The following is a 24,666-nucleotide window of genomic DNA, read 5'->3' on the forward strand; positions in this document are numbered from 1 at the left end:
TATTGTTCTTTAAAGAATGTTGGTAGTGCGAGAATATTATTCAATCATGCACAAGTCAACGCTTCTGCGAACGAGAACGTATCCGGCGGCTTCCCATCCTTCGCTCCACGAATAACGAACGACCTGATTTAATTCATTTATTGTTTTTAAAAATTGGGATTTATAAATTTCATTTTTTTTTAGGAAGTAGGAGCTGATTGAATTTACCCAATAATCGTTTTGATCCAATGTGCCGTAACCAACGACGTTCATGGCGTGAGCATAAGATCCTACACATTGGTCGTCATTGAACAGTCAATTATTTTTAACGGTTAACTTGACAAAAAAAATGCATCCAGCAGGTATTTTTCGTAACTGAAGAAGCTTTCCGGCAGTTGCATAAAGATGGAAATGATCCTTCCGCCAGCCAAAACAGTCATCATGGCAGTAGGATCTTGCCAAGCGACCCATTCCACAGGATCAGAGGAAGAAATTTCAGCTCCGATCGACATATCCGAAGGAATGAAAACGCATGTTCTAGTTTCAGTTGTGTAAGGGTAGGAACTGTCGTCAGTTTGGCCGCCGTTGGACGCCAAATATTGCCAAGCTTCTTGTTCCCATCCACCGGAGCAGCCTTCCTCACGGCTGCAATCGACTATCTACTGTTCACTGGTAATCAAGTAAAATCCCATTAAGTCTTTTAATCTAATATTCGGTGTTAAAGCTATTTTACCAACCTTAGATCGAGGGCAGTTCCATCGCACTTCTTACATTTGCCAAATTCAACCACAGCAGTGGCGGAGTGAGCCCAAGAGCTTCCACATCCGCCTTGGTCCCTCAGGACGATCGATTCGACAGGAGGCAAGCACGAATCAGTTCGGTAGTCAATCTAGTTTGTTAAACTGTTCAGCTTGGAAATTTCTGATGTCAATATTTCAGATTGAACTTACCGAACAGGGCAGGGCTTGTCTAGCAACTCCGCGAACCACACTGTTAGGACGGACAGGTTTAAGAGCGCCCAAATGACGTTTCTTCTCTTCTGAGGTCTTGATTTGAAAAATTTAGAACGAAGCAAATTTTTGTTTGAGATATTTCGGGCATTAGTTGGGGAAAATGTTTGAACGATATCAAGTAAGAAACAGATCGGAATGAATTACCAAAACTGAGAAGGCGATGTGGCCCATTTGGAAAGTGACGCCCTTTTTAGAGTTGTGCTTCTTGGTCCTGGCGTGCGTTTCGTTGAAAATGGATTTCCGTACTTCATGTTCGGACTTTAATTCCCAGCGGGTATTTAGCCTTAACATTCGATTGAAACAAAAAAATGAATTGAAACTGATATCCCAGCAAAAATTTACGCCAAAATAACTGTTCAAATTTTACCAGATATGCCTGCCACACGGATTCAAAATCTTCGGCTGCGTGGAGTCTTGCAGCGAGTGCCATCATCACAATCACGGCGACGAAGGTAAATTTACCCATTCTGTACCTGCATTAGTATTCCATTCGTTAATGACAAATGAACGTTAAGCAAATGTGTGTTGACTGTAGCTCACCCCAGGAAGAGCTATATGTTCTTGTATAGCGTTGCATGAGCGGCCGAAATTTCTATTCGAAACCTCCGCCTTTTCTACAGTTCCGATGATTGACTCTGTTCTTAATGCACATCTGATCAATAGAAATTATGGCCCGTGTGAAGTATTGCATCTATCTCTTCGTCAAAATAGAATAACCACGTCCGCTTCGGAACGAATCCAAGTGACTTGCCATCTGTGGCTCAGATGTAATCGATGTAATGGAAACCTATTGTTGTTGGTTCTACCCTGTAGAATCTGTTTTGTGCAGGAATCTGAGATACAGGTGGCTTGAATTATCTGATTTTTTTCCCGGTAGCAAGCACGAATCAATCAATATGGTAGTCAACCTTTAAAAACTTGTTTTTATATTTAGCAATAATTTGCCAATATTTTCATCTTGTTCCGTGCCTATTAACTTACAGAACTAACTTGCTAGCTCAGCTAGCAATTGCGCGCCACCCATTAGAAAGACGTCGAGCAACATCACAGGATTAACGATGTATGGCCTTTTTATTCGAACGTTGTAATAGAAATTGAACATAGTGATAAATTTGTCTTTCCCCCTCGAGACCAGATAATCAACATTCAAAATTTATTTTAACAAGAGATTTGACAAGCTCCTTTAGGATAGTGAGACATAGCTCCGGATGACCTTGTTCGGCCTTTTCCCATCCGTCCGTCGCCATCACTTCGCCTGAAAATTGACGGAAGAATTCGACCGCGTACTTCCTCAAATAAAACGCCGGATGGTGTTCATGGGTGTTTAAAAGTAATTCAAGACAATTTTCTGCCGACATTCGATGAATTAATTGAGTTTCACATTCCGATTTTAACTGCTCCAATAGATATTTATCCGCAACCGCAAGAATTCCGACGCACATCTTCCCCATCTTTGACTCCGACACTTTCCCAGTGTAGATGAAGCGGAGGATTTCATTAAACACGTCCGGCTCGACGTCTTCAACTTCGATTTGGTTCGTTAAATTTTCTTTTGTTGGGTGCTCAAACATCGCGGCGAAAAATGGCCTTCTTGCGGCCAAAATGTTCTTGTGAGCTTTAAATTGATGTAAAATTTGTCCGTGGACGTTAATGGTGATGTCGGAAAACTTCATAGTTTCATAGAGTCCTTCCAGTTGAGCAATGAGTTGAGCGGTATTGTTGAATCGTTTCTCATGGAAATCTGCCACTGTAGACGGCTTGCCTGATAGAATGACCGGTCTCTTGGGAATGAAACTTTCAATCTCACAGTCGATGGTGAGTTTCCCATTGACGAAGCACTCGGATTCCACCAATACTTTTTTCTCGATCTGATAAACACAAAAAGGCAATTGAGTATAGCGAGGTAAACTGTGTTTTTGCGGTAAAATCTTTTCGCGTTTTTTATTCGACATCGCAATCGTCACTCGGACGGAACCATCCAATTGGTGATTCGGATAAGGCCTTTCCAGGTTGACCTTCATATTGGAACCCTGATCAATCAAGTGCAGAGTCCACTTCGATTCAGGGGTTTTTTCGTGAAAAAATTCAGCTGAATAGTAATCTCCCCAGTTTTCAAAAGATTTTAGGAACGCAAACTGTTGAAAGGTCCACTCAAACTTCAGTTGAACAACTTCGGTCTGCGTTTGGCACCAAACTGTGCTTCCTGGTGGTGGAAGAATTTCTTTATTTGCTTGTTGGTCGCTCATTTCAACTCTGAAAATTTTAACTGAAGAAATAAAATATGTAAATTGATCGGCAAGACCTATGCTTTAGAGTAGACAAAAATGACTGAACAGGTAGAGCAGACAATTGCCTCCAAAGACAAAGCGGAATCGTCGAACGACGACGACAGTTAATCGTCGAATAACGAGAAGTCAAATCGTCGTATTAAATATTTCAGGTAGAAAAAATTTAAAAGACTTTGATACAAGCTTTAATCAATAAAATTTAATATTTTTTATTTTGCTGCTGGCGATAATTCTGAATATTTTCTTAGAAATCGTCGAGGTGTCTTTTTACATGCGAAAATAATTTGTTGGAAAGTGTTTAACAATTGGATGCGTGGAGTTCTCGGCCAGCGTCCTCATAACAATCACGGCGGCGAAGGTAAATTTACACATTCCGTTTTATCCTATTATTTAGTTATTTCCTTTTTGTGGGTTCTAAGCGTGATTCAGCAGCAGAGCTAAGATGTAGTTGTTCTAGAATATTTTAACGTTATTCTTCCAAGTCTGGATTTTTTTATAAGCGTCAGGCCATCCCTTTTCTTGTCGGAATGTCGGGGTGTGTTGTTTTATGCCGATCGTTTCCAGCATTCCAGCAGCAGGATCAAAATTCTAATCCATGATACCCTTATTCCACTTGAAAGATGACGAGGCCGAAGCATATCCCGTCGTATAATTTCCTTCTGTCCTTTTTTTTTAACTTAAGAAAGTAAAATTTTTTCTTTGTTGTTCAATGTTTAAATCTTGAAACGAATTTCCTATATTATGGAAAACATTTTTCTCAAGTTAAAAGAACATTAACGTTATTAGAACTTCACCGTATTATTTATTTGCGGGTTATTTTCCACTGCACGACTACCTACTCGGGATGATTAGCATTGACATTGTTGCTTGTTGCGTATAGGCCGGGTTTTCCTCGCGAAGATGTTTCCCGTTCCCTGCAGATGCTTCTGTTAGGATGCTGATGCTATAAACAAGCCACAAATTTAGACATAACAGAGTTACAATTTAAATGGTTATTATTCGAATGCTTAAGCCTAATTCTTTCCATCAAGAATTCATTTTTCATCGTTCGATGATAACCTCTGAAATTTTTTTTATAAAAGGCTTTTTATTTGGTTTTTCATCAGGATATTTAACATCGATTATTTTACATCGCCAAAAAAAATTCCCTTTAATTTGCGCTATTAATTTACTGATTAAAAGTCGGTCAATACTTAGCTACAGAAGTTTTCCGTAATTTGACAGATAGCCTCAAGCCGCACTTGTTCATTTTAGTAGGATGTTTCCTTGCTACTTTGGTTATAACAACATCTTTTTTTCATCATGCATTTATCGTTTTTAATAAAATCGTATTTTTTTGTGAAATTATAAGTCCTGTCAAGTGCTTTAAAAATTGTAAATCTATTTTATACAGTTTATGAATTAAATTATACTCTTTCTAAAGTTTACTGTTTATCTTGATCCGCATTAGGTAACTTTTTGTGATCGTTTGTTGGAATGCAGAACTTCTTGTGATATGGAATTTGACAACACTACAAGGATAATGACCGTAAAGGTAAATATCCATAAATGTACAGTATTCTTTAAAACATACAAAACGGCGTATCAGTCAGAATGTAACTAAAGATAAAGAAATGTAACGAATGTAACTAAGGTGTGTTGAACGATGAGTTGATGCATCCAACTTCTTTGAGTGGCCCTGCAGCCACGTCTCAATGAAGAACTGTTGATGCAGACACAAGTAACGGGAAATATTATAGTTTTTCAGGCTGGGAGATGAACTTTTATCTCACCATAACTAATAAAGATGTGTCCATTACAAACTGACGACGTTTCATAAATGTTTGAGGCTTATTTCGTTTTTTCCTAGGAAACAAACGATATAATTATTCCATATTTTGACAGATAGCCTCAAGCTGCACTTATTCATTTGGGAAGGCTGTTTCCTTGCTACTTTGGTTAATATATTATATTATACTCTTTCTAAAGTGAATTGTTTATCTCGTTAGGTCACTCTCTTTGGCAAAAGTGATCGTCCGTCGGAATAAAGAACTTCTTGTGCAGCGGATCGTATAATTGGCCTGGAATTCGACAAGACCACAACTAGACCGACAGAACGTGCAGGTAAACATTCATAATTTTACAGTATCCCTTAAAACATTCAGAACGACGGATCAGTCAAAATGTAAAATAACTAAGGCGTGTTGAACGATACGTGTTGAACGATACGTGTGTAAGTGGCCCTGCAGCCAAGTCTCATTAAAGAATTGTTGATGCAGACATAAGTAGCGGGATGTATATAGTTTTCAGGCAAGGAGATGAACTTTCATCTTACCATAACTAATGACGATAGTCGATAGGCGTGTTAAAAGCTGGCAAAATTTCAAAAGTGTTTGAGACTGGAAATAATTGAAAAGTAACTTGACATCTTTGTTGAGACACTGCTTTCTTTCGCCCCCAAGAATAACGAAACAAAACTAAGAGTCCAAATTTACAAAGACAATATTTTTCGTCATTTTGATTTTGGATGACGGTGCCAGAATGTATGCAGGACTTGTTAAAACGCTTTTGTGCTGTTGCCTTGTAGTGACCTCAAAAAATTTTAATCTGTCACAGATGTAAACATTAGGGACAGGTTTCTGTCATCGTCTATCGATTTTTCCTCTTGAAGGGAATGAAACAGTGATGAGAATTGCCTTAGTGTTGACATCTTTCTGAAGTAAATTTCTTTTTCGGTTTTTATACAGCTGCGCTTTCTGTGGGAATTTAAGATCTAAATGCCGTATTACTTCCTAGTGTACTTGCATCTGATACTAATCTCCCGTGTATATTTTCACTTGTATTATTTATTTCAATATTTCTGCACGGTGCGCATTATAACTGTGCTTATTCTTTCAGCTAGAAAATTGTTTGCGGAAGTTGTGGGCGAACTCATTACCACAGAGATTATTTAAGTGTAGGCGGATTTCCTAGAAAGTGAAGCGGTACTTTCTTTATTCATGGTCACTTTTGATCTTTGAATGTTTGAACAATGCGCAAAGGGTCATGAGAGAATATCAAAACAACTTTCTAACTTTTGCATTTTTTATAGCTAGTCCTAAATGGACTGGTAATCGTACCACTAGCGACGTTTGCCTTCGTTCGATCGACGATCGATGTGTCTATGTTTTCAAAATTTAATGTAACCAATAATTATTGATAATATCAAACGGATCATTGGCCCATTCGTTGTGCTGGCCTGCGCAAAATGATCAATTTCGAACGGCGATTAGGCTCATTTGGATTACGCTGCGAAGTATTGATTATCGACGGATTATTGTTGGCCTTATTCCGTGTATAAAATTGAATAATTGAGTCTAGTGGTACTAGAGCAACGAAATCCTTCTATGTATACTACACTCTGAAGCAAAATTAACATTTGTTGAACTTCCCACGAACATTCGCACAAGACGCAAATTTTGTATCAGAAGCGAATGTTACTTGTTGAACCAAACAGTCATCCAACTGTTAACAAGTTGCACTAATGCGAGTTATTCTCCTTCCCTAAACATAAGCCAAATCAGCCGTCATTGCATATCAAGTTAACTTGAAATTCAACTTACAAAAAAGTTTTACCTTTTATGGCCCTCATTTGAGTTTTTCTATTTCAGTTAAGAACAAAAACGTCTTTTCCTCTAAGCAATTTGCTGATGCCTGAAAGAAGCGTACGTGATTTCCGCGAGGATAAAGTGTACTGCGCTTCCGGATGTATTTTAATTTCTTTTCATTGCTCCAAACAAAACGTAAATCGGAAAAGTTAACTAAGCTAGCTTCGGAAATGTTTCATGAATGCCTTTTTGATCGCTCTCTAAATTTTCATTAAATATATAAGGGAAACTGCTAAAGCTTTTCAAAGACTTTTGCTCTTTCCATTGTGACTACCACCACTCGAAGGGTAAAGCGGGTTAAAGTGCTTCCCTCTTTTGTCTCTTCCGCACGAACGATCCGCCGATTCCTGCTTTAGTCAAAGATAAGCTTTTGTCTTCATCATTGCGTAACAGAGACTAATCAGTAATATATGCAAAACTGTGGGTATTAATTACGACTCAGTCATGTGGAAAAAAGCGTTCGCATCAGTGTGTGCAACAGAATGAATGGGTCGACATCCAGCGAAAGGCAACTTGACAGTAGTCGTTCTAGTTGGCATTATAACAGCAAGTTTCAGAGAACTTTTCTAAAAAGTATAGGCACAATCGATCCAGTTTGGACTATAAGCTGCTCAGTTCAACAGTGTCTCAGCGTCATCTGTCTGTATAGGTGGTGTGTTGGTCTGCAGGGACCTATAGTGTTAATCACATTTTTTTTTCGTTTGCAATGTTAAATTAAGAAAAACTCGTTGCTTTTCACTGACAAAGTCAAATATCCCGCCGTAACTACCGTTTTTAGCCTGCAGCCCCAGTGCCCCACCTTGCGTTAGCCATGGCAGTTACAATAGTGGGATCAAGCGGGAACGGCGTTATTCAGCTACTTTTTATACGCGATGCATTTACTAACGAAGAATTCGTTCCATTCATGTGAACCGACAATCTATATCCATCCGGTACATCTTTTCACGTCCTTAGTCCTTACATCATCCTTACATCTCACGTCTTGTGTGCGCCGGTGTGCGCCAAGAAAGAGCGCGACAGCAATGTGATGTAATGGGGGCGACGAGTATCGATTATATACTTTATTATTCTTAATTATTTCAGCTATCATGTCAGGAGGAATTTGTCTTTTTATATTCGCGTGATTGTCAGATAGCTCGCGCGCAGCATTTGGAAAACGATAAAAGAATAGTAATAAAGCAAAAGGAAAAATGCTGTGCGTTTCGATTAGCACAATATTTCTATACTGCAGTACGCGCGAATAATGGAAAAGATTGGGAGGTAACCCCCTTAATAAACAACAAGTTTGGATGCTGAAAGAAGCTTTATTCATATGCTATCACACTTACAGTCACCATAGGAACGTGTCATTGACGTTTGGCTTACTAGGAAAGTAACTCGCGCCATACATAGGGAAAATGCAAATTTCAACTGCAAGGTACAAACTTTCTGTTGTGTAAATTATACAGTAGAAGGTAGAAAACTGTTTAATTTTAAATGGAGCTGAACGCAGTAATGCAGTAAATAGAATTATTTCCAAAAAGTTACTCTCATCTGATGGTCTATACTGACAATACCTTGGGAGCTCTGTGGTTACTGTTGAGGCTTTCTTACTTCTCAACATTTCTAGCTGTACGTCTACCACCTTCGTGCCTATTGTATTAGGAATTAAATCGAATTGATTGTACTGGACATCCACCCATTAATAATCCAAATCGCATTCGTCTGCGGCCGAATCAATTTTTTATTTTGTTGAATTGATTACCTTTTATTTTTCAGTAGATACTTATAGCTATAGGTATACTTGTCATTTGAGATTTTATGGTTCGAGAATTGAAGGCCAGTCTGATCAGATTTGGTGAACAGACCATTTGACCTATGTATATACGACTGCTGTATAATAACTCCATATCCATTATCTCTTACTTGTCGAAACTGACGAATCCTCTTACCGTCAGTAAAGTCTCAATGGGGGAAACTGTCCTCTGATTTAGTTTTTCAAGACAGAGCAAATAATTTAGGCATCAAAGTCTAGTTTTTATTGATTGGTTACATCTCTGATACGTTTGTGAACATATCCGAGCGATCCTTCCAGTTTGCGGGGGCCTGTGGCTTGTACACCACATGTCTTATGTATGTGGTTGCTATCGGGAATAAATTTCGGAATGTATGGGATTACTCTGCTATTTCTATTTCTTCTTTGGGCTGTCCCGCATAGGATACTGCACGGCCCAAAGTTCCCACATACCACAATTAACTTGGGTAAATAAGTAGTAGTAACGTTTTAAAGAAAAAGAAAAGAACAAACCAGTAACGAACCTTTACACGAAAGGAAGATTTATAGCAAACCTACTGTATGCCGTGTATATCTAGTGTAATAGCCATTTCGGCTTCTCACTTTGATGAATTTTCTTTTTATCTTTCTCGTTGGTTTACTCTGATCTTAAAGTGCGCTAGAACAGGTCCGCTAAAAATGAGCTTCGGTAGAACCCAATAAAGACTAAGAATTCCGCAAAATGGGAGAGTGTGAAGCACGTAATCGCTATAGGTCTGATGCTGAAACGGCAAACTTGTCGGTACTCCTATAGGTTGCGCCTGGGATAAGTATCACTATCAGCTTATGTTGATGTAAATTTATTTTGAATTTGAGTAACCCTTCGGCGTCAAATCTCGTTATAGACACACGATGATCATTATTCTTCTTCTTGGAACACATAGTATAGTTAGATAACATCTCCCACCAGCAAGATGAACTTGTGTTCTACAGCTACCCCGAATTTGACTTGTGACGACTTGATATTACAGATTGACAACAAGTGATCAGAGGAAGGGATGTCTGAATATTATTAAAAAGAAAAAGTAAGAAAACTGTTTCGAGAATTTTCTCCTCTTTTTTAGTAGTTAATTAAGGGGGCCGTCAACAGCAGAAAAAGAATTCCAAACTAAAAGTAGATAGTCGACGTCGTATAGTGATTATTTTTGGTTCAGTTCATTCATTCATTTTATTTTAGAATTTTTTTTTTCTTTATATGTTCGGGTATGTATTTTAGTATGTTCGCATATTAAAAACTTGTGTTTGAGCTTTATACAGCGTCACGTCTTATATATAGAAAGAGAATATTAGTTTCCGCTCGCATCAGTTATAGTCATCTTTTAGCTCTATAATTTCTCACTCGTCCAGTCCTTAATGTATCTGATTCCAAAAAATGTCCAGTGTCGCCCGTTGTTATGAGGAGTTGACACCAAACTAGTTACCTTCGCTGGCAGAAGAGCCATTTAACAGGAAATCTGTAGCGCCAAGATTATTTTTAGCCATAAGAAACTAATCTTGAAAGATGTTGCGCTGAAAATGTACACGTAGTTATCACTTGGAAAGTTTATTTGGATACCTGGGAGATTTTCAATCATGACAAATGTGGTGGCTACTAACTCGGTTATTGAGGGGAGAAAACATTACTGTGATTTCCGAAGGGATTATTATTATACGTTGACAAACTATTTTTTCTTGGGTGAATTCTCTCACAACATCATAAAAACATTCGTTTACATTTTTTTTTTTTAATTGAGCCGTCCTGAACATCGATTATAGTGTTTATGCGCGTCTGTTACACAATTTGAACTTTTCTTTTAAATGAATCACGGCACGTTTGAATTCTTTACTAGTTAACATGTACATCAATGGATTGTAGAGAGTGTGAACGACGAACCAGTCGACAAGAAAAATGTTCATGTAAAAAGCCAATGGGCAGAAAGTTTGGAGACGAAAACACCAATAAACAGCGATGCCATTCAAAGTGACTGGGAAAGTACAGAGCCAGAAAGGGAGCATATTGATAGACATGTTTAAAGCGGCGCGAATTTCAAGTCGATTGAGTTTTTGGCGATTGAAAAACCAGGAGAAACATAGCGTGCTGTCGTCCATTTGAGATTCAAGGTTTCGAAGAGCATTGCCTGTTGCATCGGTCTCATTTTCAATTGGATTTTCCCCTTGACGAGGTTCCTCAAGCACAGGACCAACTTATTGCAAAAAAAAAAGGATTTATTATTTTTTTTTAATTTTATTATTTTCGCAAATACTTTTTTCAATGTTATTCACCGGAATCAGAAATTTCCGTTATCTGAAGTTGTATCGGCAATCTTACCTGGGGTGCCATTTATTGAAAGAGTGGGATAAAACTGAAGCGCGATTGATGTTTGCAGAAAGTTTGGTGGTTGTTATTTAATAATTTTTCGCGATCGGAAAAAAATCATGGCGTGTAAAATAGTACAGAGAATGCCCAGGAGTAGATCGTAGATCAAGTAAGCATGCACATGGTTCAGATTAATTTTACAATCTTGAATATTTTTATATCCGGTCCAGAACGGACTTGTTACCACCATATACGTCACGATGCATACAAAGGATAAAAGGTAAATTGTTCCTCGATTTGTCACTTTCTTTTTGTACCACTCGTAACGAGCGATGGCCAAGTAGCGATCAAGGGCCGCCAGAGTAAGAAATGATAAAATAATTGTGTAATAGACGCCTGCATTGAGGACGAAAATCTGGCATACCACTTTGTTATCATGGCTCGAGTAGGTCAGCATATGGACAATTGCTTGAATTAAGCAAAGCTGATTCACCATTGAAAGCGCCACCCAGTACAAATGACGCGGGTAGTGCAACTGCCGTGAAAATCCAATCACCAGCGCAATAAATAAATTGATCAAAGCACCGACCACAACGACAGCGATGCGAACACTTTGGGACTTTAAAGACATGGGTCTCGGATATACTGGGACATCTAAACTAGCAAATAGTGCCGTCAAATTGATTGCTGCTGATTGATTCATTTGAGTATCAAAGATTTAGTTAACGAGGTGACTGTGCTAAGACTGTGCTCTGTGTGCAACTGAGACGGGCTAACTCAAATAAGAAGCTATATATACATGAATGGAAGATGACGACGTTTTTGTCTTGCGCAGTCACCATCTCAATGATCGCTCTAATTTACTTACCGTATAGTGCATCAATTCTGTATACTGTGAAAAAGAGATTTACTCATTTTTATTCTCGTAGTATGGTAGGTTGCAACGAATAAAAATAAAAAAGTGAATTACTTTTCATTTTGTAAAGCTGTTTCATTTTTCGGTTGTTACGTAAGCGGAAGTAGGATGTCACCTCGACTCGAATGTCACCGTTTGGTACAAGCTGATATGCTGGGCAACCAGAAAACTTGGTATAGCTTAGCATGTCTTGCGTACTCTTTTCGATTGTTTTGTTTTCAGACTATACAAGTTCAACGGGTGGATATCGCAGTGTAGCTTTTATTTGAATAACTTGTCCACCAGGAAGGCACAGAAAACATTATTTAAAAAAAAAAAAACAAGTGTCCCATTATTATTTCACATGGTGGCTCGTAGACATTTTTCTGATTGCCGTGTGTATACTGTAGACTCACCGAAGAACAAAATAAGCTGCTTTCCAATGTTTTTTTATGCGATTTACAATTTCTTAGAAATAAACCGTATCAGCAGAGAAGAATAGAAATAAAGTCAAAATCTAAAGAAGGCTTCAGTCATTTCGGAAGTTATTCTTGCGCTGTTACTACGACAATTTGTTGTTTAGCAAAATCGAGCGTAAAATAACTGCAGTTAAAATTTTTTTTTAAAGCTGAAAATTAAATTCCCATTTGTTGCCCTGTCGTTTTCCTTGATATGACATTACATTTTGTAATGTTGGAGTAAGAGCACTTTTAAACCTTTCAACTTTTCATTTCAGCATTGATAAATGGCAACTTTGGTAGCTATTGCTTTTCCGCCTTTCCGGTCACTTGGAGAGCCGCAAAAGTTCTCTATGTGTTTACAAAGACATTTTGACTGCATTTTTACCTTCTTGATTTTAAAAATCTGTAATCCTCTTGTTGTCATCTTTACCAAGTTTATTTTTGTTTTTTAGTCATCATCAAATATTAATGTGAAGAAAAACTTGTTGCTTTTCACTGACGCATGAGAATGCGCTGGATGCGCTGGATGCGGTAAATGTCAAATGTTCCGCCGCAAGTACCGTTTCTATCCACTAGCACCACCTTGCGTTAGGCATGGCAGTTACAATGCAGAATCACGCGGGAATGTCGTTATTCAATTTTATACCTGCATGGAACATAACGACGTCTTTGTCTTGCGCAGTCACCCTCTCAGTGAGATTTCCTTCTTGATTTCATTACTTTTCTACTAAATTCAAAGCAGATTAGTTCAATTTTAGTCATCGCATACACAGAAATTTAGTAAAATATAAAATTATTATTTTAATAAAAAGCTGCTTCATTTTCAATTGCATACGTTAGTGAAAGTAGAATGTTATTATCAATAGCGACAGACATATTTACCAACTACTACGCAGAAAACTTCGTGTTTGACGTTGAAGTGTATCACTTTGTTTAAACTTAAGAAAAGCAACACCGATCTTGGCAATAAAATGACGTTCTCACTCATAACATTTCTCCATGATTACATCGCAGTCAGAATATGTACAAGCCAATAATAAAAGCTTTTCGAGTAAATGGGTAGTATTATATACATTATACAATAAATACGAAACAAAAGTGTATGTCGGAGTCGGTGCATGTTCAATCAGCTCATGTCATACTGCTTTCCTTATTTTAAGAACTTGACAATCAAGAAAGCGTAGCTGAAATTCAGCAAAACAGCTAAGAAGATTTCCATTATTATTTCACATACACGTACCTGTCGTACAAGATACCGCTGACATTTCCTGTTCCATCATCTCAATACTTACCGTATGTGCATCATTGCACACGAACATAAAGGGTTTTTAGGCAAGCTATGGTATGGATCATTTCTTAGAAACGTAAAAACCCTTTCATTAGAGAATATTGAGGATAAAATCAAAACCTAAATAAATATTTAGTACGCTCATATCGCCATATCGGCCGTGAATCTTTCGCTCTTACGCAAGAAAAAGTTTATTGCTTATTAGCACAATCTAGCGTTAAATAATTGCAATTTTAATCTGTAAAGTTGTAAATGTTTTCAATAAATATACTAAAAGAGAAATTTGTTTTTTTTTTACAAATTTTGTTGAAACTTTTTCACTTTTAGTTTAATCAATGCAATAAATAAAAATATACGAGTTAGTTTCTATCTTTCAATTTTTTTTTCTTTTCAGCATTAGCAAATGGCAACTATGGCAGCTTGGCGGTTGTGGATGGGTGGCGTTCGTGATTTGGCCGGGCTATGTTTACGGTTTCCTACAAATACAGGGTGTTTACAAACACAGGGTCGCAACTTCGTGAATCGTGATCTAGGTCGAAATTGGTCTGCATGTAATGCATACAGCTTTAATGAACATTGAAACGCCATTTTTGTGTGTGAAACCAGTGTACCGTGTGAGGAGGTAGAATGAAGAGTGTCGTTCTTTTGGCGTTAGTATTTAGTTTTTATATTATCCATGTACTGTCGGACGTGAACTTAGATCGAAAAAAGCTAAAACAAAGCACACCATGTTATGATGAACTTGATGATCCTTACATCCAATTTGCCACAAAAACAGGTTATCGTGTGAATCAAAACAAGGATGACGATGAAATAAAATATAAAGGTTTCCTATAACTATTACTTGTTGATCTGTTTCATGTAAGTTAAAAAAAAAACATTTGTTTTCAGGGTGTAGTGCCAAACAATTCTGGCTCATGTCTAGACATGGTACGAGGAATACTGGTACTAAAGACATGATAAAGATGAAAACAGAGCTACCTCTCATTTTCAGAAATACAAAGGTTAATCACAAAGCAGGAAGAGGAAGTCTTTGTGACGATGACATAAAAAATCTTGAAGATTGGGAATTCCTTGCTAATGTTACTGAGGACAAGTTTCTTGTTACTGAAGGTTTCCATGAACTGAAAGGTCTTGGAAAGCGTTTTCAGAAAAGGTTTCCAACCCTCCTGTCGAGACCATTTGTCAATGAGTCTTATGTGGTAAATTAGTTCATTCAACTCATTATTTTTATTTAAAAAAATTGTGTTAATTAACCCCATCTTTTTTACAGTTCCAGTTTACTGATTCTGAAAGAACAGATGTAAGTGCACAAGCATTTGCCCAAGGAATGTTTGGGAGGCGAGATTCTTCCAATGTATACATGAAGAAATCATCAAAGCCTGATTATCTTTTAAGGGTAACATCCTGTAATTATTATATTGCTCAAAATTGATCTGTAGCCTAACATATAAATTATTTTTAGTTCTACAAAACCTGTGACAAGTGGTTAAAGGAAGTTGATGAAAATTCTACTGCAATAATTGAGAAGAAAATGTATGAAAAATCTCCAGAATTCTTGGGCATGATAAAATCTGTCTCTGATCGCATGGGATTTACTTCTTCTCTTAAACTAGGTTTCAAATCAAATTAAATATTTAAGTTTTTCCCCCTAAAAACATTTTTTTTTTTTTTTTTTTTACAACGAAAACAGAGGAAGTTGACTTAATGTATTCCATGTGTTCCTTTGACAAAGCTTGGCGACCGAAAGATCTTTCTCCTTGGTGTGCCGTTTTCAACGAAGACGATCTCCAGGTAAACGGACATCCACATTTTAAAAAATGTAGATGCGTTTAAAAAGAAATTTGAAAATAGATATTAGAATACCGTGAAGATCTTGAATATTTCTACGAAGACGGATACGGTTACCAAATCAATTACGAGCAAGCTTGTGCACCTCTAAAGAATATCTTTGAGAACTTCAGGTTAATAAATATTTGATGCTTAATTATTTTAACCTGTTTAATATGTATTCTATTTCAGAAAAACGGTTGACGAAAGTAGTATTTCCCAACCGAAAGGATTTTTTTATTTCACTCATTCTGGAACTATACTTAAAGGTAATTTCATTGTTACACTGTTATTGTTTCATTTCAAAAGACTAAAATGTGTTTTTATTACTTTTTTTAATCAGTTCTTGCTCGTATTGGGCTTTATAAAGACAAAGTTCGTCCCACACATTCAAACCGCCTAGAACAAATGAACAGAGCATGGCGAACTTCACGAATCGATTCATTCGCTTCCAATATTGCATTTGTTCTATTTAAATGTGCCGACGACTACCGTGTCACTGCCTTCATTCAAGAACGTCCCGTTCGACTGCCAGGATGTTCCGATGATTTTTGCCACTTCCGTGAATTTGTTGATCAGTATGGTTCCTTGGTTTCGAAGTGTAGCATTGATGACATATGTCGCGTGTGATTGCAAATGCTTAGTCTCTCTATATGGATACAGACAGACCTTTGGAAAACTGGCGGGTCTCCACCAAGCGTAAATAGCGCGACTACTACGCCGCGTAGGTAGGTTATTTTGGATCAGAAGGGGTGAGAAGTTCCCTTGGCCCTTCTCATTTCCTTCTTTACCTGTGTGGAATGGTCATGGTTGAAACCAGCCAGTTTTTCCAAAGTCTATATTCATTTTCCAAGATAACCCTGAACTGCATAATTAGTGAATTATTATTCTTAACTGTGGGGCCACAGATTCATGTAATCGTGCAATTTAATTCTTCCCTTCTTCTGCCATGTGCGCAATTTTGCATAATTTCTGGTCAAAGGAAAGCTTTTTTAAGGTTTTATATATCAATTGATGTGACTCAAATTGCAACATTTAACCATATACAGTGCACGTCAGTCAATGTATTATTTGTTCAGTACTTCTTTTCCATTTTACAGAATTTTTTTTTAAAGCAATTTCCCGTTTTGGTTTTGCGCATTTCCCGGATAACGGTAACAACTTGTCTGGCTCTGGACTCTGGACAGATTTGTTTTTAAATTTTTTTAAACTGCCACCTAGCAGAATAACATTGAACTAGGTTTATACACACTAAGGAAGACTCGATCCAAGCAGAGGGAACACATGTGAGTTTGATTGACAGATGAGTCAACTTCATTGTTGAATACATAGACAGGTGGTAGATTGTTCTATTGATTGTGCCAATTGTGCGACGTGTACGTGCCTTTACTGGCTATACTTTTAGTATAATGCCGAAACTTTTCATCCAGATTCTTTTGTTGTCATGCCTGGTTTTATTAACAGTGCAAGCTGGGAAACGTAGTTCCAAAGAATCGAAAAAAGAAAAGCACAAAGCATCGAGCTTAAAAAATAAATCAGAATACTGCTACGATGACATCGATCACCCTTATGTGTTTTTCGCGACCAAAACTTCCTACAGATGGAACAGAAACAAAAATGATGATGAAATCACCCCACCTGGTAAGTGTTATCAAGTAATTATGTTATTGTTAGTACCACCCTACTAACTACTATGAAAAGGAATAATACCTGGCTTATTTTTTGTTTGGTTTAGGTTGTGTGGCTCAGCAGTTTTGGCTTCTGTCAAGGCATGGTTCACGTAATCCCAGCACTGAGGAAATGCTGACATTGAAATCCATTCTTCCACTGATCCAAAATGAGATTATTTCAAACCACAAAGCTGGAAAAGGATCTTTGTGTAAAGATGACATTGAAAATCTTGAAAAATGGATATTTCGGGCTAATGTCAATGATGATGAGTTCCTTGTTAAAGAAGGTTTTAAAGAATTGGAAGACATTGCAGATAGATATCAAGATCGATTTCCAAAGCTTCTAACAAAACCATTCATCAATTCCTCATACATTGTGTGTAGTAGAAATTAAAATTGCAAATATTTCACTTTTTCTATAATATGTTATGATTTTTTTTGTTTAATTCGTCACAGTTCAAGCATACAGAGACAGAGCGCACGAATGCTAGTGCAAGGGCATTTGCCAAAGGATTATTTGGAAAAAAAGACATTCCTAATGTGTTCTTCCAGGAGTTGAATTCACCAGATAGCCTATTGAAAGTATTTTTTTCTTTTCTAATTTTATGTTATTACGTTCATCAACAAATTACAACGTTTACTCTCTTCAAATAGTTCGATGAAATATGTGATAAATGGAGAAATGAAGTTCATAAAAAGAAGAAAGCCTTAATTGAAAAAACGCTTTTTGAAGAATCGGGTGAAATGTTATCTGTCATCCAATCCGTTACCAATCGGTTGGGTTTCTTATCTCCACTCAACCTCAGTAAGAAATCGCCAACGTTAACTGAATATTTTATAACTAACGAATAATTTGTGCTTTTTAGATGATATTAATGAAATGTACACTATGTGCACGTTTGATAAAGCTTGGCGTCCAAAGAAGCTTTCGCCGTGGTGCGCAGTTTTCAGCAAAGAAGACCTTAAGGTTCAGAGTTGTGATTAAAAAGTTCAATGTAGTTAATCAAGGATAACTTCTTTTCTATTAATCGCAACCTTTTAGATACTTGAATATCGCGAGGATCTGAAATATTACTATGAAGACGGATATGGGTTTCCCATAAATTACGAACAGGCTTGTATGCCGTTGAAGAACGTCTACGATAGTTTTAGGTAAAGACATAAAAGAAATATAAATATACAGTCGCACAGTGTCGTCATTTTTCCTTCAACTCCAGGCATGTTGTGGAAAATCCAGCTTCTTCAAATCCAAAGGGAATCTTTTACTTTACTCATACTGCAACTCTTCTTAAAGGTGATTTTCTATATTATTTATAGCATTATTTGATCATAATAAATTTTGTGTTGCACAGTGATGGCCCGATTTGGATTATTTAAAGATCCCATCGAAATGAAACATACAAATCGCCATCTTATGAAGAATCGGGAATGGCGCACGTCATTGATTAATTCTTTTGCCGCCCACCTAGCGCTGGTCCTTTTCAACTGCTCGGATGGCCACTATATCACTGCTTACGTACAAGAACGTCCTATCATGCTGCCTGGATGCTCAAGTGAGCTATGCAAGTATTCAGATTTCACGAAAAAATACGAAAAATTTGCCACTTCTTGTAATGTTGATGACATCTGCCGTATCTAATCATTTTATTCCAATATGTTGTACCCTAGCCAATATTCAATAAGTGCATTTAATAGGGGCCAAAAACTTTGCATATGTAATGTGACACCTGGTTTCGATGCTTTCAATCAGATATAAACGTGGTTCTCGGGTATTGGGTATCTCCGTTTTAATATGATGCGATATTTCACGTATTAAAAATGCTTGGCACGATATTTACCATTTAATTGTATTTTTAAACGCTTCGTGATAGGAATCTGGCAAAAAAAATCGATTTAAAATAACGTTTTTCGAAGTCTTTGTCGGTCGTTATTATAATGAACAAAGTCGCAGACAAATCGCAGACAAATTATTCGTATGAAATCTAAAGTAAGACACATCGTTCAGAAGAACTCAAAAGAAATCAACCCAAGATCTCGAATTCATCCTCTGAATCCGCGCTGTCAAGAGCAATGGCTTCATCCGCTAAATCCGTGGTACTCGGATGCCACTCCGCTTGTCTTTGACTGCACACTTCAAATAGATTTTGTTTCTTTCCTATTTCAGTCATGTCTTTAAATTGTCGAAGCAAATCCTTCCATTCGGAATGTGTAGTGCACGAAAAACACTAAAATGCGAGAAACAAAATAAGACATAATTTTCTTAGTCTTTCTCTACGTATATCATACCACTGCTAAAGAGGGATCCATGGATTGAAAAGAGATCCGCGCACATGTGGCAGGATGATAAGAAGAGTCGTCGAACTCATCTTCGTCAAGATCGATAGCGTTTTGGGTCAAATGAGGATCCAGAAAAACCACGTCGTCTCCTATAAAAACATCAATTAAAATTGAACCGATGTAAGTGATGTCTATACATACCAACGTAACCAATAAAATAAAGGGCCTGACTAGGTTTCCCACCGATCATTCCAATCGATTGAGGCATTTGAAGACAAGCCTAGCAATTTACAATAAAAATATCTTTATGATTATCAAACACATCCTACATTTACAACATTATTCTAATGTTACCTTCAGACTGTCAATGTAAATTGGATTGATGTTCAGTAAACCTAACCGTAGGGGAACAACAAGTAAGAGCGGACTCCACGTAGACGTTTCCGTTTCCGTAGGGGTGATTTTCTTGTGACATAACTGTTCTGTATAATAAAATAAAAAGATAAAGTGTAAAGAAGTTTTCTTAAAAGATCTTTGACATATTGATGTTGTGACTAACCAATTTCTTCAATAACAACAGCATTATCCATAGCAACATGGATCTTCAATGCTGACCATTCATCATATTCAGATAATTTCCTTTAGGAAAGGTTCAAAAAATAACATAGTAATGTATGTGAGCATTTTAAAATTACTGCACTTACTTCAAGACTTGGGCAACAGTGTTGGGACCAAACCATTGTCCGATTTCTTTGCCTTCACTTACTCCCATTTGAGCTAATTGGTGAATAGAGTAGACTGCTGTTTTCTTGTCTTCAAAAAGCTTTAAAATCTTTTTATATGATTCAGTTGTTCTTTGATCATCCCCTACTGGCCAAAATGGTTCCCTTCCTATAAAAAATCATGTTAAACATGGAAAAAACATTAGAATTTAAAAATTTCACCTAAATGCTGATTAATTAGAGCCTGTGCCACAACCATCTGGCCACAACGAAGCATACAACCCCAACCACGGTCACTAGTCATACCAGAATCTCCAATTGGAGGAAAATTTCTACGATATGTTAATAACAGTCTGGACTTCACATCTGAATTAAGTTCATCCAGTTCTAAGAAAAAAAAAAATATCTTGAATTGAGTGAAGTTCTTGGCTAGAAGTGACTATTAAACGCCTACTAGTTTTTGTGTCGTATTCTCGGCCGAGTATCCATACAGGTTCATCATTCACTTCGAATCCCTGACGTTCAAGAATGATGCCACTCTCGTAAGTTACAAAAGCTTCACAGGCTTCAAGCATTCTTTTTGTGTTGACAACAAAAATTTTAAAAATGGAAATTAATAGCTTAATAACTAGAATTACGCATCGCATTCGGAGACGAAACTACCATTTACAAATTGACAACAAGTTTGCTGATGTGTCTGCTAATATGTCAACAGTAAGCCACCTTGCGCCCGATTTTGTAACTATGATCTATAAACTGCTAATTAACTATAAACCAATTTATAGATCATGGTTCTAACATGGTTCTAACTCTAATCGGCTCTAATAGCTATGACCGATTGAACTTGATATTCATAATTATATCCTGTAGAAACGGGCAAGTCATCCTGCTTACCCTGCGCGAGTAAAAATACACGGCTGCAACGCTCCGTTGTACGCGTAATATACTATACCGCCAAGCCAACTAATAAAAAGGGCATAATAAAATGATGAAAAAGAAAAATTTAGATTTAACCATAATAACATATTTTTTTATAAACAATAATTGAGAATGACATTTTTTTAAACAATGTGTTGAATTGATTAACAAGGAATGTTGGATAACTTTGTAAATTGTAAAACAAATTTTATCTAGTGAAGTCTAAGGGCCTAAGTTAAGTCTAAGTGTCTAACATTAGAAAATTCAAAGATGAGTATGGTAGACATCGATTTTGCTTATTTTCCGCCCCACTGAGCCATAGGTCCATTGAAAGGATACTTGATGCATTTATCCGAACTGAGATAAGCTGCAACTTTTTCTAGCGCTCCGATTCCCGCGTGAAATTCTTTCAGATTAGGGAATTCATCAAGTAATCCAGGAATCAATTGAGAGTTCTGGTCCAACAATTCATACATCACAAAGTCCATGTGGGTTATCTTTAAAAAAAATTCAATAATTAAAAAGGTTACATTGGCAATTGAAAGTCTAAAAAGAAAATTTCACCAGGCTGATGAAACTTCATTTTCAAAAATTGCAATCTTTTTGCTGTGAAATTTTACATTGGCTGTTAAAGGTCTAAAAAGAAAATGTCACCATACATTCTGTCCTGCAAAATATGGGTGACTTCCCAGAAAGGTGGAAACTTCCTTCAACTTCACTGCAACATTTTTAATGTAATCTGGTTTCATCTTCTCCTGTAATAAACATTGAGAAGAAGAAACAGTCAAAGCATACACAAATATTGAAAATGCTGTTTAAATTATACTCACAAAATCATCATGATAGCACAGTGTGGACCACTTTGAACGCATATCAATGGCTTCTGCCTCTATCAAGTCCACTCTGATTTGCTCCTCCTCAGTCTTGGCTGCCATGTTATGCTTGCGACCCAAATATTTCAGAATGGCAAAAGTTTGTGAAAGCTTGACATCTCCATCAATGTAGTAAGGGCACTAATAAAGACACATGACATTAAAAAAATCATCTGCACTCACCAACATGTTCATTAAATAGCAGATATACTTACATTCGGGAAATCCAGACCAAGGTTAAATTTGTTGTTCAACCACTCACTCGGGTCATAGTCGGGAGCCGGTCCAACATTATAACGCTTCTCCTCATACTCAACCCCGGCATGGGCCAAAAGAAGTCGAATAGGTTGCATGTACTATTATTTACACCAAAATTGTCAAACACAGTTTCGAAAACGATTGAGACAAAAACAGTTGAATGTTCTTTTCTTAATTAACTTACCCCACGAATATTCCAATAACCAGTTTTGACAGCCATGATAAAGTCAGGTAAAGTAGCCGTACTGTACTGCAGACGTTCTTCTCTCAGGAGTCGAATCGCTCGAATGACTCACGACTCAGTAAGCCTGTGCGCTTAGGAAAAAGATTACAAAGTTGAGGGATGGGAAGGGGCATAGTACAATCTACAATGTGTGAAGTGATAAAGCGATTGATGCGCAATTGCGCATTTCCAATGTTTGGACGAAATGTTAATAATTCCTATCCAAAATTATGAATACTTTAGTTTTCAACAATCGAGTACAACCGGATACCGTGATAGTCATAAATGTATCTTGCATGACAAACGCGACCTGCGCAACTCTAAATACACGGCCGCAAGCCTGCAACGCTCCGCGTCTGGTTCCGTTTATAGAGTATTGCACAAAGAATCTTTATGAACAGTAATCAATAAGAATTACATTTTTCGTTAACGTTGTATTCCCCATTAACAAGGAATGTTGAATAACTTTATAATACAAATTTATCTCGTAAATTCTAACAAAAAAAAAACGATTAAATTCACAGATGATAGTGGTGTGTACCATAGATGAAAAATTTGCTTAGTTTCCACCCCAGTGGGCCGTAGGTCCATTTAATGGATACTTGATGCATTTATCCGAACTAAGGTAGGCCGCGACTTTCTCTAGCCCTGCGATTCTGGCTTGAAATTCTTTCAGATTAGGGAATTCATCAAGTAACCCAGGAATCAATTGAGAGTTCTGGTCCAACAACTCATAGATTACAAAGTCAATGTAGGTAATCTTTAAAGAATTCAATTATAAAAAAAAGTTAGAAATATTTAGGCTACTGAAGGTCTTAAATGAAAATTTCACCATACATTCTGTCCTGCAAAATACGGATGACTCCCCAGAAAGCGCCAGAAAGGTGGAAACTTCTTTTAACTTCACTGGGGCATTTTTCAAGTATTCTGGTTTCATTTTTTCCTATACAGTTGATAACAACAATAATAAGAGAATGGTCAACATAAAAAATAGAGAAAGTTGATATTACTCACAAAATCAGCAATGTAGCACAGTGTTGACCACTTTGTACGCATATCAATGGCTTCTGCCTCTATTAAGTCCATTCTGATTTGCTCCTCCTCATTCTTGGCTGCCATGTTATGTTTGCGCCCCAAATACTTCAGAATGGCAAAAGTTTGTGAAAGCTTGACATCTCCATCAATGTAATAAGGACACTAAAGAGACAAATAGCATCTTTTTCTTCGTGTTCATTAAATGGCATGTTTAAAGATACCTACATTCGGGAAATCCAGACCAAGGTTAAATTTGTCGTTAAACCACTCACTCCTGTCGTAATCGGGAGCCGGTCCAACATTATATCGCTTGTCCTCATACTCAACCCCGGCATGGGCCAAAAGAAGTCGTATGGGTTGCATGTACTAATATTTACACCAAAATTGTCAAACACAGTCTTGAACATAGTTTGGAAAACAATGTAGTACATAAGAACACTTGAATGCTTTTCATGTTTACTCACCCCACGAATATTCCAATAACCAGTTTTGACAGCCATGATAAAGTCAGGTGAAGTTGCTGTGTTAAAGAAGTTTTCCCTCAGGAGTCGAATGACTTATTATTGCACGACAGAGCAGAGAAGAGAACTGCTAATCAACTGAGTCTGAGTTTTATTAGGCGGTTTTAGGACTACAGCACTCGGGCCCGCTTGGCCGCTTGCCTGGGGAAATGCTCACCCTCCCTCCTTTCTCTCTCCTGTGTATCTTCTGCGTCAAGACAAGAAAAAATTGACAATGGATTTTGTATTAATATAGACTTAATTTGCGCCTTCTTAATGAATAATCATTTTATTGCAAAAGAGCATATTTTGTCGCATCTTGATGAATAAGAACGCGGCATCAGAATTTTATTATTACCTATATCAAAGGTGCAAGCTTAGTTCGATTAATTCCCGTAGCGCAATAGATATTTCCACTTTTGCGCAATCTATAAGTACACATTGATTTTGTAGTCAGTTAACGAAGCTTTAACTGTCCATTTCATGAGAATTTCTCGGCTTGCGGCTTCTAGTAACGGTTCGAAGACGTGGAATCGTCGATTGCTGTTCGCAAAATCGCAACACGTGTTACTCGTCGCCACTTTGCCAAGAGACTCAATTATGGAAGAGTTAAACATCTGTACACAATCGTACGTAAACTTTATAAGTACAAATTTAAGGTAAACTGTAATGATGGAGGCGTAGCAATAGAAACAGGTGACA

General features: G+C 37.2%; 7 protein-coding genes across 7 annotated transcripts; 2 read left to right on the forward strand and 5 right to left on the reverse strand.

Annotated features, from left to right (window-relative positions):
• Nucleotides 1-36: 36 nt before the first annotated feature.
• LOC124202916 (zingipain-2-like) lies at nt 37-1,458 on the reverse strand. The gene is made up of 7 exons (XM_046599422.1): nt 1,360-1,458; nt 1,137-1,250; nt 930-1,025; nt 713-868; nt 317-638; nt 208-269; nt 37-123 (listed from the first exon to the last, which is right to left on the reverse strand). Exons 1-7 carry the CDS (start codon nt 1,456-1,458, stop codon nt 37-39), a joined length of 936 nt encoding a protein of 311 aa, XP_046455378.1.
• Nucleotides 1,459-2,131: 673 nt separating this feature from the next.
• On the reverse strand, nt 2,132-3,238 carry LOC124202917 (speckle-type POZ protein B-like). The gene has a single exon (XM_046599423.1). It carries the CDS (start codon nt 3,236-3,238, stop codon nt 2,132-2,134), a length of 1,107 nt encoding a protein of 368 aa, XP_046455379.1.
• Nucleotides 3,239-14,062: 10,824 nt separating this feature from the next.
• On the forward strand, nt 14,063-16,556 carry LOC124203181 (multiple inositol polyphosphate phosphatase 1-like). Its single transcript, XM_046599849.1, has 8 exons — nt 14,063-14,485; nt 14,551-14,861; nt 14,933-15,058; nt 15,125-15,275; nt 15,353-15,453; nt 15,514-15,623; nt 15,682-15,758; nt 15,833-16,556. The coding sequence occupies exons 1-8, from the start codon at nt 14,287-14,289 to the stop codon at nt 16,117-16,119; spliced, it is 1,362 nt and encodes a 453-aa protein (XP_046455805.1). The 5' UTR covers nt 14,063-14,286; the 3' UTR covers nt 16,120-16,556.
• A 182-nt stretch (nt 16,557-16,738) lies between these two features.
• LOC124203179 (multiple inositol polyphosphate phosphatase 1-like) lies at nt 16,739-18,992 on the forward strand. The gene is made up of 8 exons (XM_046599848.1): nt 16,739-17,130; nt 17,225-17,535; nt 17,616-17,741; nt 17,814-17,964; nt 18,026-18,126; nt 18,202-18,311; nt 18,377-18,453; nt 18,512-18,992. The coding sequence occupies exons 1-8, from the start codon at nt 16,899-16,901 to the stop codon at nt 18,796-18,798; spliced, it is 1,395 nt and encodes a 464-aa protein (XP_046455804.1). The 5' UTR covers nt 16,739-16,898; the 3' UTR covers nt 18,799-18,992.
• LOC124203182 (cysteine protease ATG4B-like) lies at nt 18,989-21,000 on the reverse strand. Its single transcript, XM_046599850.1, has 8 exons — nt 20,613-21,000; nt 20,381-20,545; nt 20,141-20,327; nt 19,996-20,075; nt 19,791-19,918; nt 19,638-19,716; nt 19,446-19,585; nt 18,989-19,384 (listed from the first exon to the last, which is right to left on the reverse strand). The coding sequence occupies exons 1-8, from the start codon at nt 20,803-20,805 to the stop codon at nt 19,181-19,183; spliced, it is 1,176 nt and encodes a 391-aa protein (XP_046455806.1). The 5' UTR covers nt 20,806-21,000; the 3' UTR covers nt 18,989-19,180.
• A 166-nt stretch (nt 21,001-21,166) lies between these two features.
• On the reverse strand, nt 21,167-22,514 carry LOC124203184 (glutathione S-transferase Mu 3-like). The gene is made up of 5 exons (XM_046599853.1): nt 22,391-22,514; nt 22,164-22,304; nt 21,907-22,089; nt 21,736-21,831; nt 21,167-21,573 (listed from the first exon to the last, which is right to left on the reverse strand). Exons 1-5 carry the CDS (start codon nt 22,424-22,426, stop codon nt 21,373-21,375), a joined length of 657 nt encoding a protein of 218 aa, XP_046455809.1. The 5' UTR covers nt 22,427-22,514; the 3' UTR covers nt 21,167-21,372.
• A 334-nt stretch (nt 22,515-22,848) lies between these two features.
• On the reverse strand, nt 22,849-24,090 carry LOC124203183 (glutathione S-transferase Mu 6-like). Its single transcript, XM_046599851.1, is given in 6 exon segments — nt 22,849-23,189; nt 23,267-23,302; nt 23,304-23,372; nt 23,444-23,626; nt 23,690-23,830; nt 23,929-24,090. Coding segments are annotated over 6 exon segments (666 nt in total). The 5' UTR covers nt 23,965-24,090; the 3' UTR covers nt 22,849-22,988.
• Between the last annotated feature and the right edge of the window lie 576 nt (nt 24,091-24,666).

Source organism: Daphnia pulex, chromosome 9, assembly GCF_021134715.1.
Source record: "Daphnia pulex isolate KAP4 chromosome 9, ASM2113471v1".
Lineage (NCBI taxonomy): Eukaryota > Metazoa > Arthropoda > Branchiopoda > Diplostraca > Daphniidae > Daphnia > Daphnia pulex.

What these genes read in the sequence shown, in the direction of transcription:
- LOC124202916 (XM_046599422.1), bottom strand. Translation starts at nt 1,458, where the DNA reads ATGGGTAAATTTACCTTCGTCGCCGTGATTGTGATGATGGCACTCGCT. An exon ending in CCGTGTGGCAGGCATATCTG is followed by an intron (nt 1,251 to 1,359) that starts GTAAAATTTGAA and finishes TGGGAATTAAAG; the next exon opens with TCCGAACATGAAGTACGGAA. An exon ending in CTGCCCTCGATCTAAGGTTG is followed by an intron (nt 639 to 712) that starts GTAAAATAGCTT and finishes AGTGAACAGTAG; the next exon opens with ATAGTCGATTGCAGCCGTGA.
- LOC124202917 (XM_046599423.1), bottom strand. Translation starts at nt 3,238, where the DNA reads ATGAGCGACCAACAAGCAAATAAAGAAATTCTTCCACCACCAGGAAGC.
- LOC124203181 (XM_046599849.1), top strand. Translation starts at nt 14,287, where the DNA reads ATGAAGAGTGTCGTTCTTTTGGCGTTAGTATTTAGTTTTTATATTATC. An exon ending in TTGTCAATGAGTCTTATGTG is followed by an intron (nt 14,862 to 14,932) that starts GTAAATTAGTTC and finishes TCTTTTTTACAG; the next exon opens with TTCCAGTTTACTGATTCTGA. An exon ending in AGCCTGATTATCTTTTAAGG is followed by an intron (nt 15,059 to 15,124) that starts GTAACATCCTGT and finishes AATTATTTTTAG; the next exon opens with TTCTACAAAACCTGTGACAA.
- LOC124203179 (XM_046599848.1), top strand. Translation starts at nt 16,899, where the DNA reads ATGCCGAAACTTTTCATCCAGATTCTTTTGTTGTCATGCCTGGTTTTA. An exon ending in TGATGAAATCACCCCACCTG is followed by an intron (nt 17,131 to 17,224) that starts GTAAGTGTTATC and finishes TGTTTGGTTTAG; the next exon opens with GTTGTGTGGCTCAGCAGTTT. An exon ending in TCATCAATTCCTCATACATT is followed by an intron (nt 17,536 to 17,615) that starts GTGTGTAGTAGA and finishes AATTCGTCACAG; the next exon opens with TTCAAGCATACAGAGACAGA.
- LOC124203182 (XM_046599850.1), bottom strand. Translation starts at nt 20,805, where the DNA reads ATGCGATGCGTAATTCTAGTTATTAAGCTATTAATTTCCATTTTTAAA. An exon ending in TCTAATTAATCAGCATTTAG is followed by an intron (nt 20,328 to 20,380) that starts GTGAAATTTTTA and finishes GATTTTTTATAG; the next exon opens with GAAGGGAACCATTTTGGCCA. An exon ending in TGTTGTTATTGAAGAAATTG is followed by an intron (nt 19,919 to 19,995) that starts GTTAGTCACAAC and finishes TTTATTATACAG; the next exon opens with AACAGTTATGTCACAAGAAA.
- LOC124203184 (XM_046599853.1), bottom strand. Translation starts at nt 22,426, where the DNA reads ATGGCTGTCAAAACTGGTTATTGGAATATTCGTGGG. An exon ending in TTGGTCTGGATTTCCCGAAT is followed by an intron (nt 22,090 to 22,163) that starts GTAAGTATATCT and finishes TGTCTTTATTAG; the next exon opens with TGCCCTTACTACATTGATGG. An exon ending in TGTGCTATCATGATGATTTT is followed by an intron (nt 21,832 to 21,906) that starts GTGAGTATAATT and finishes TGTTTATTACAG; the next exon opens with GAGAAGATGAAACCAGATTA.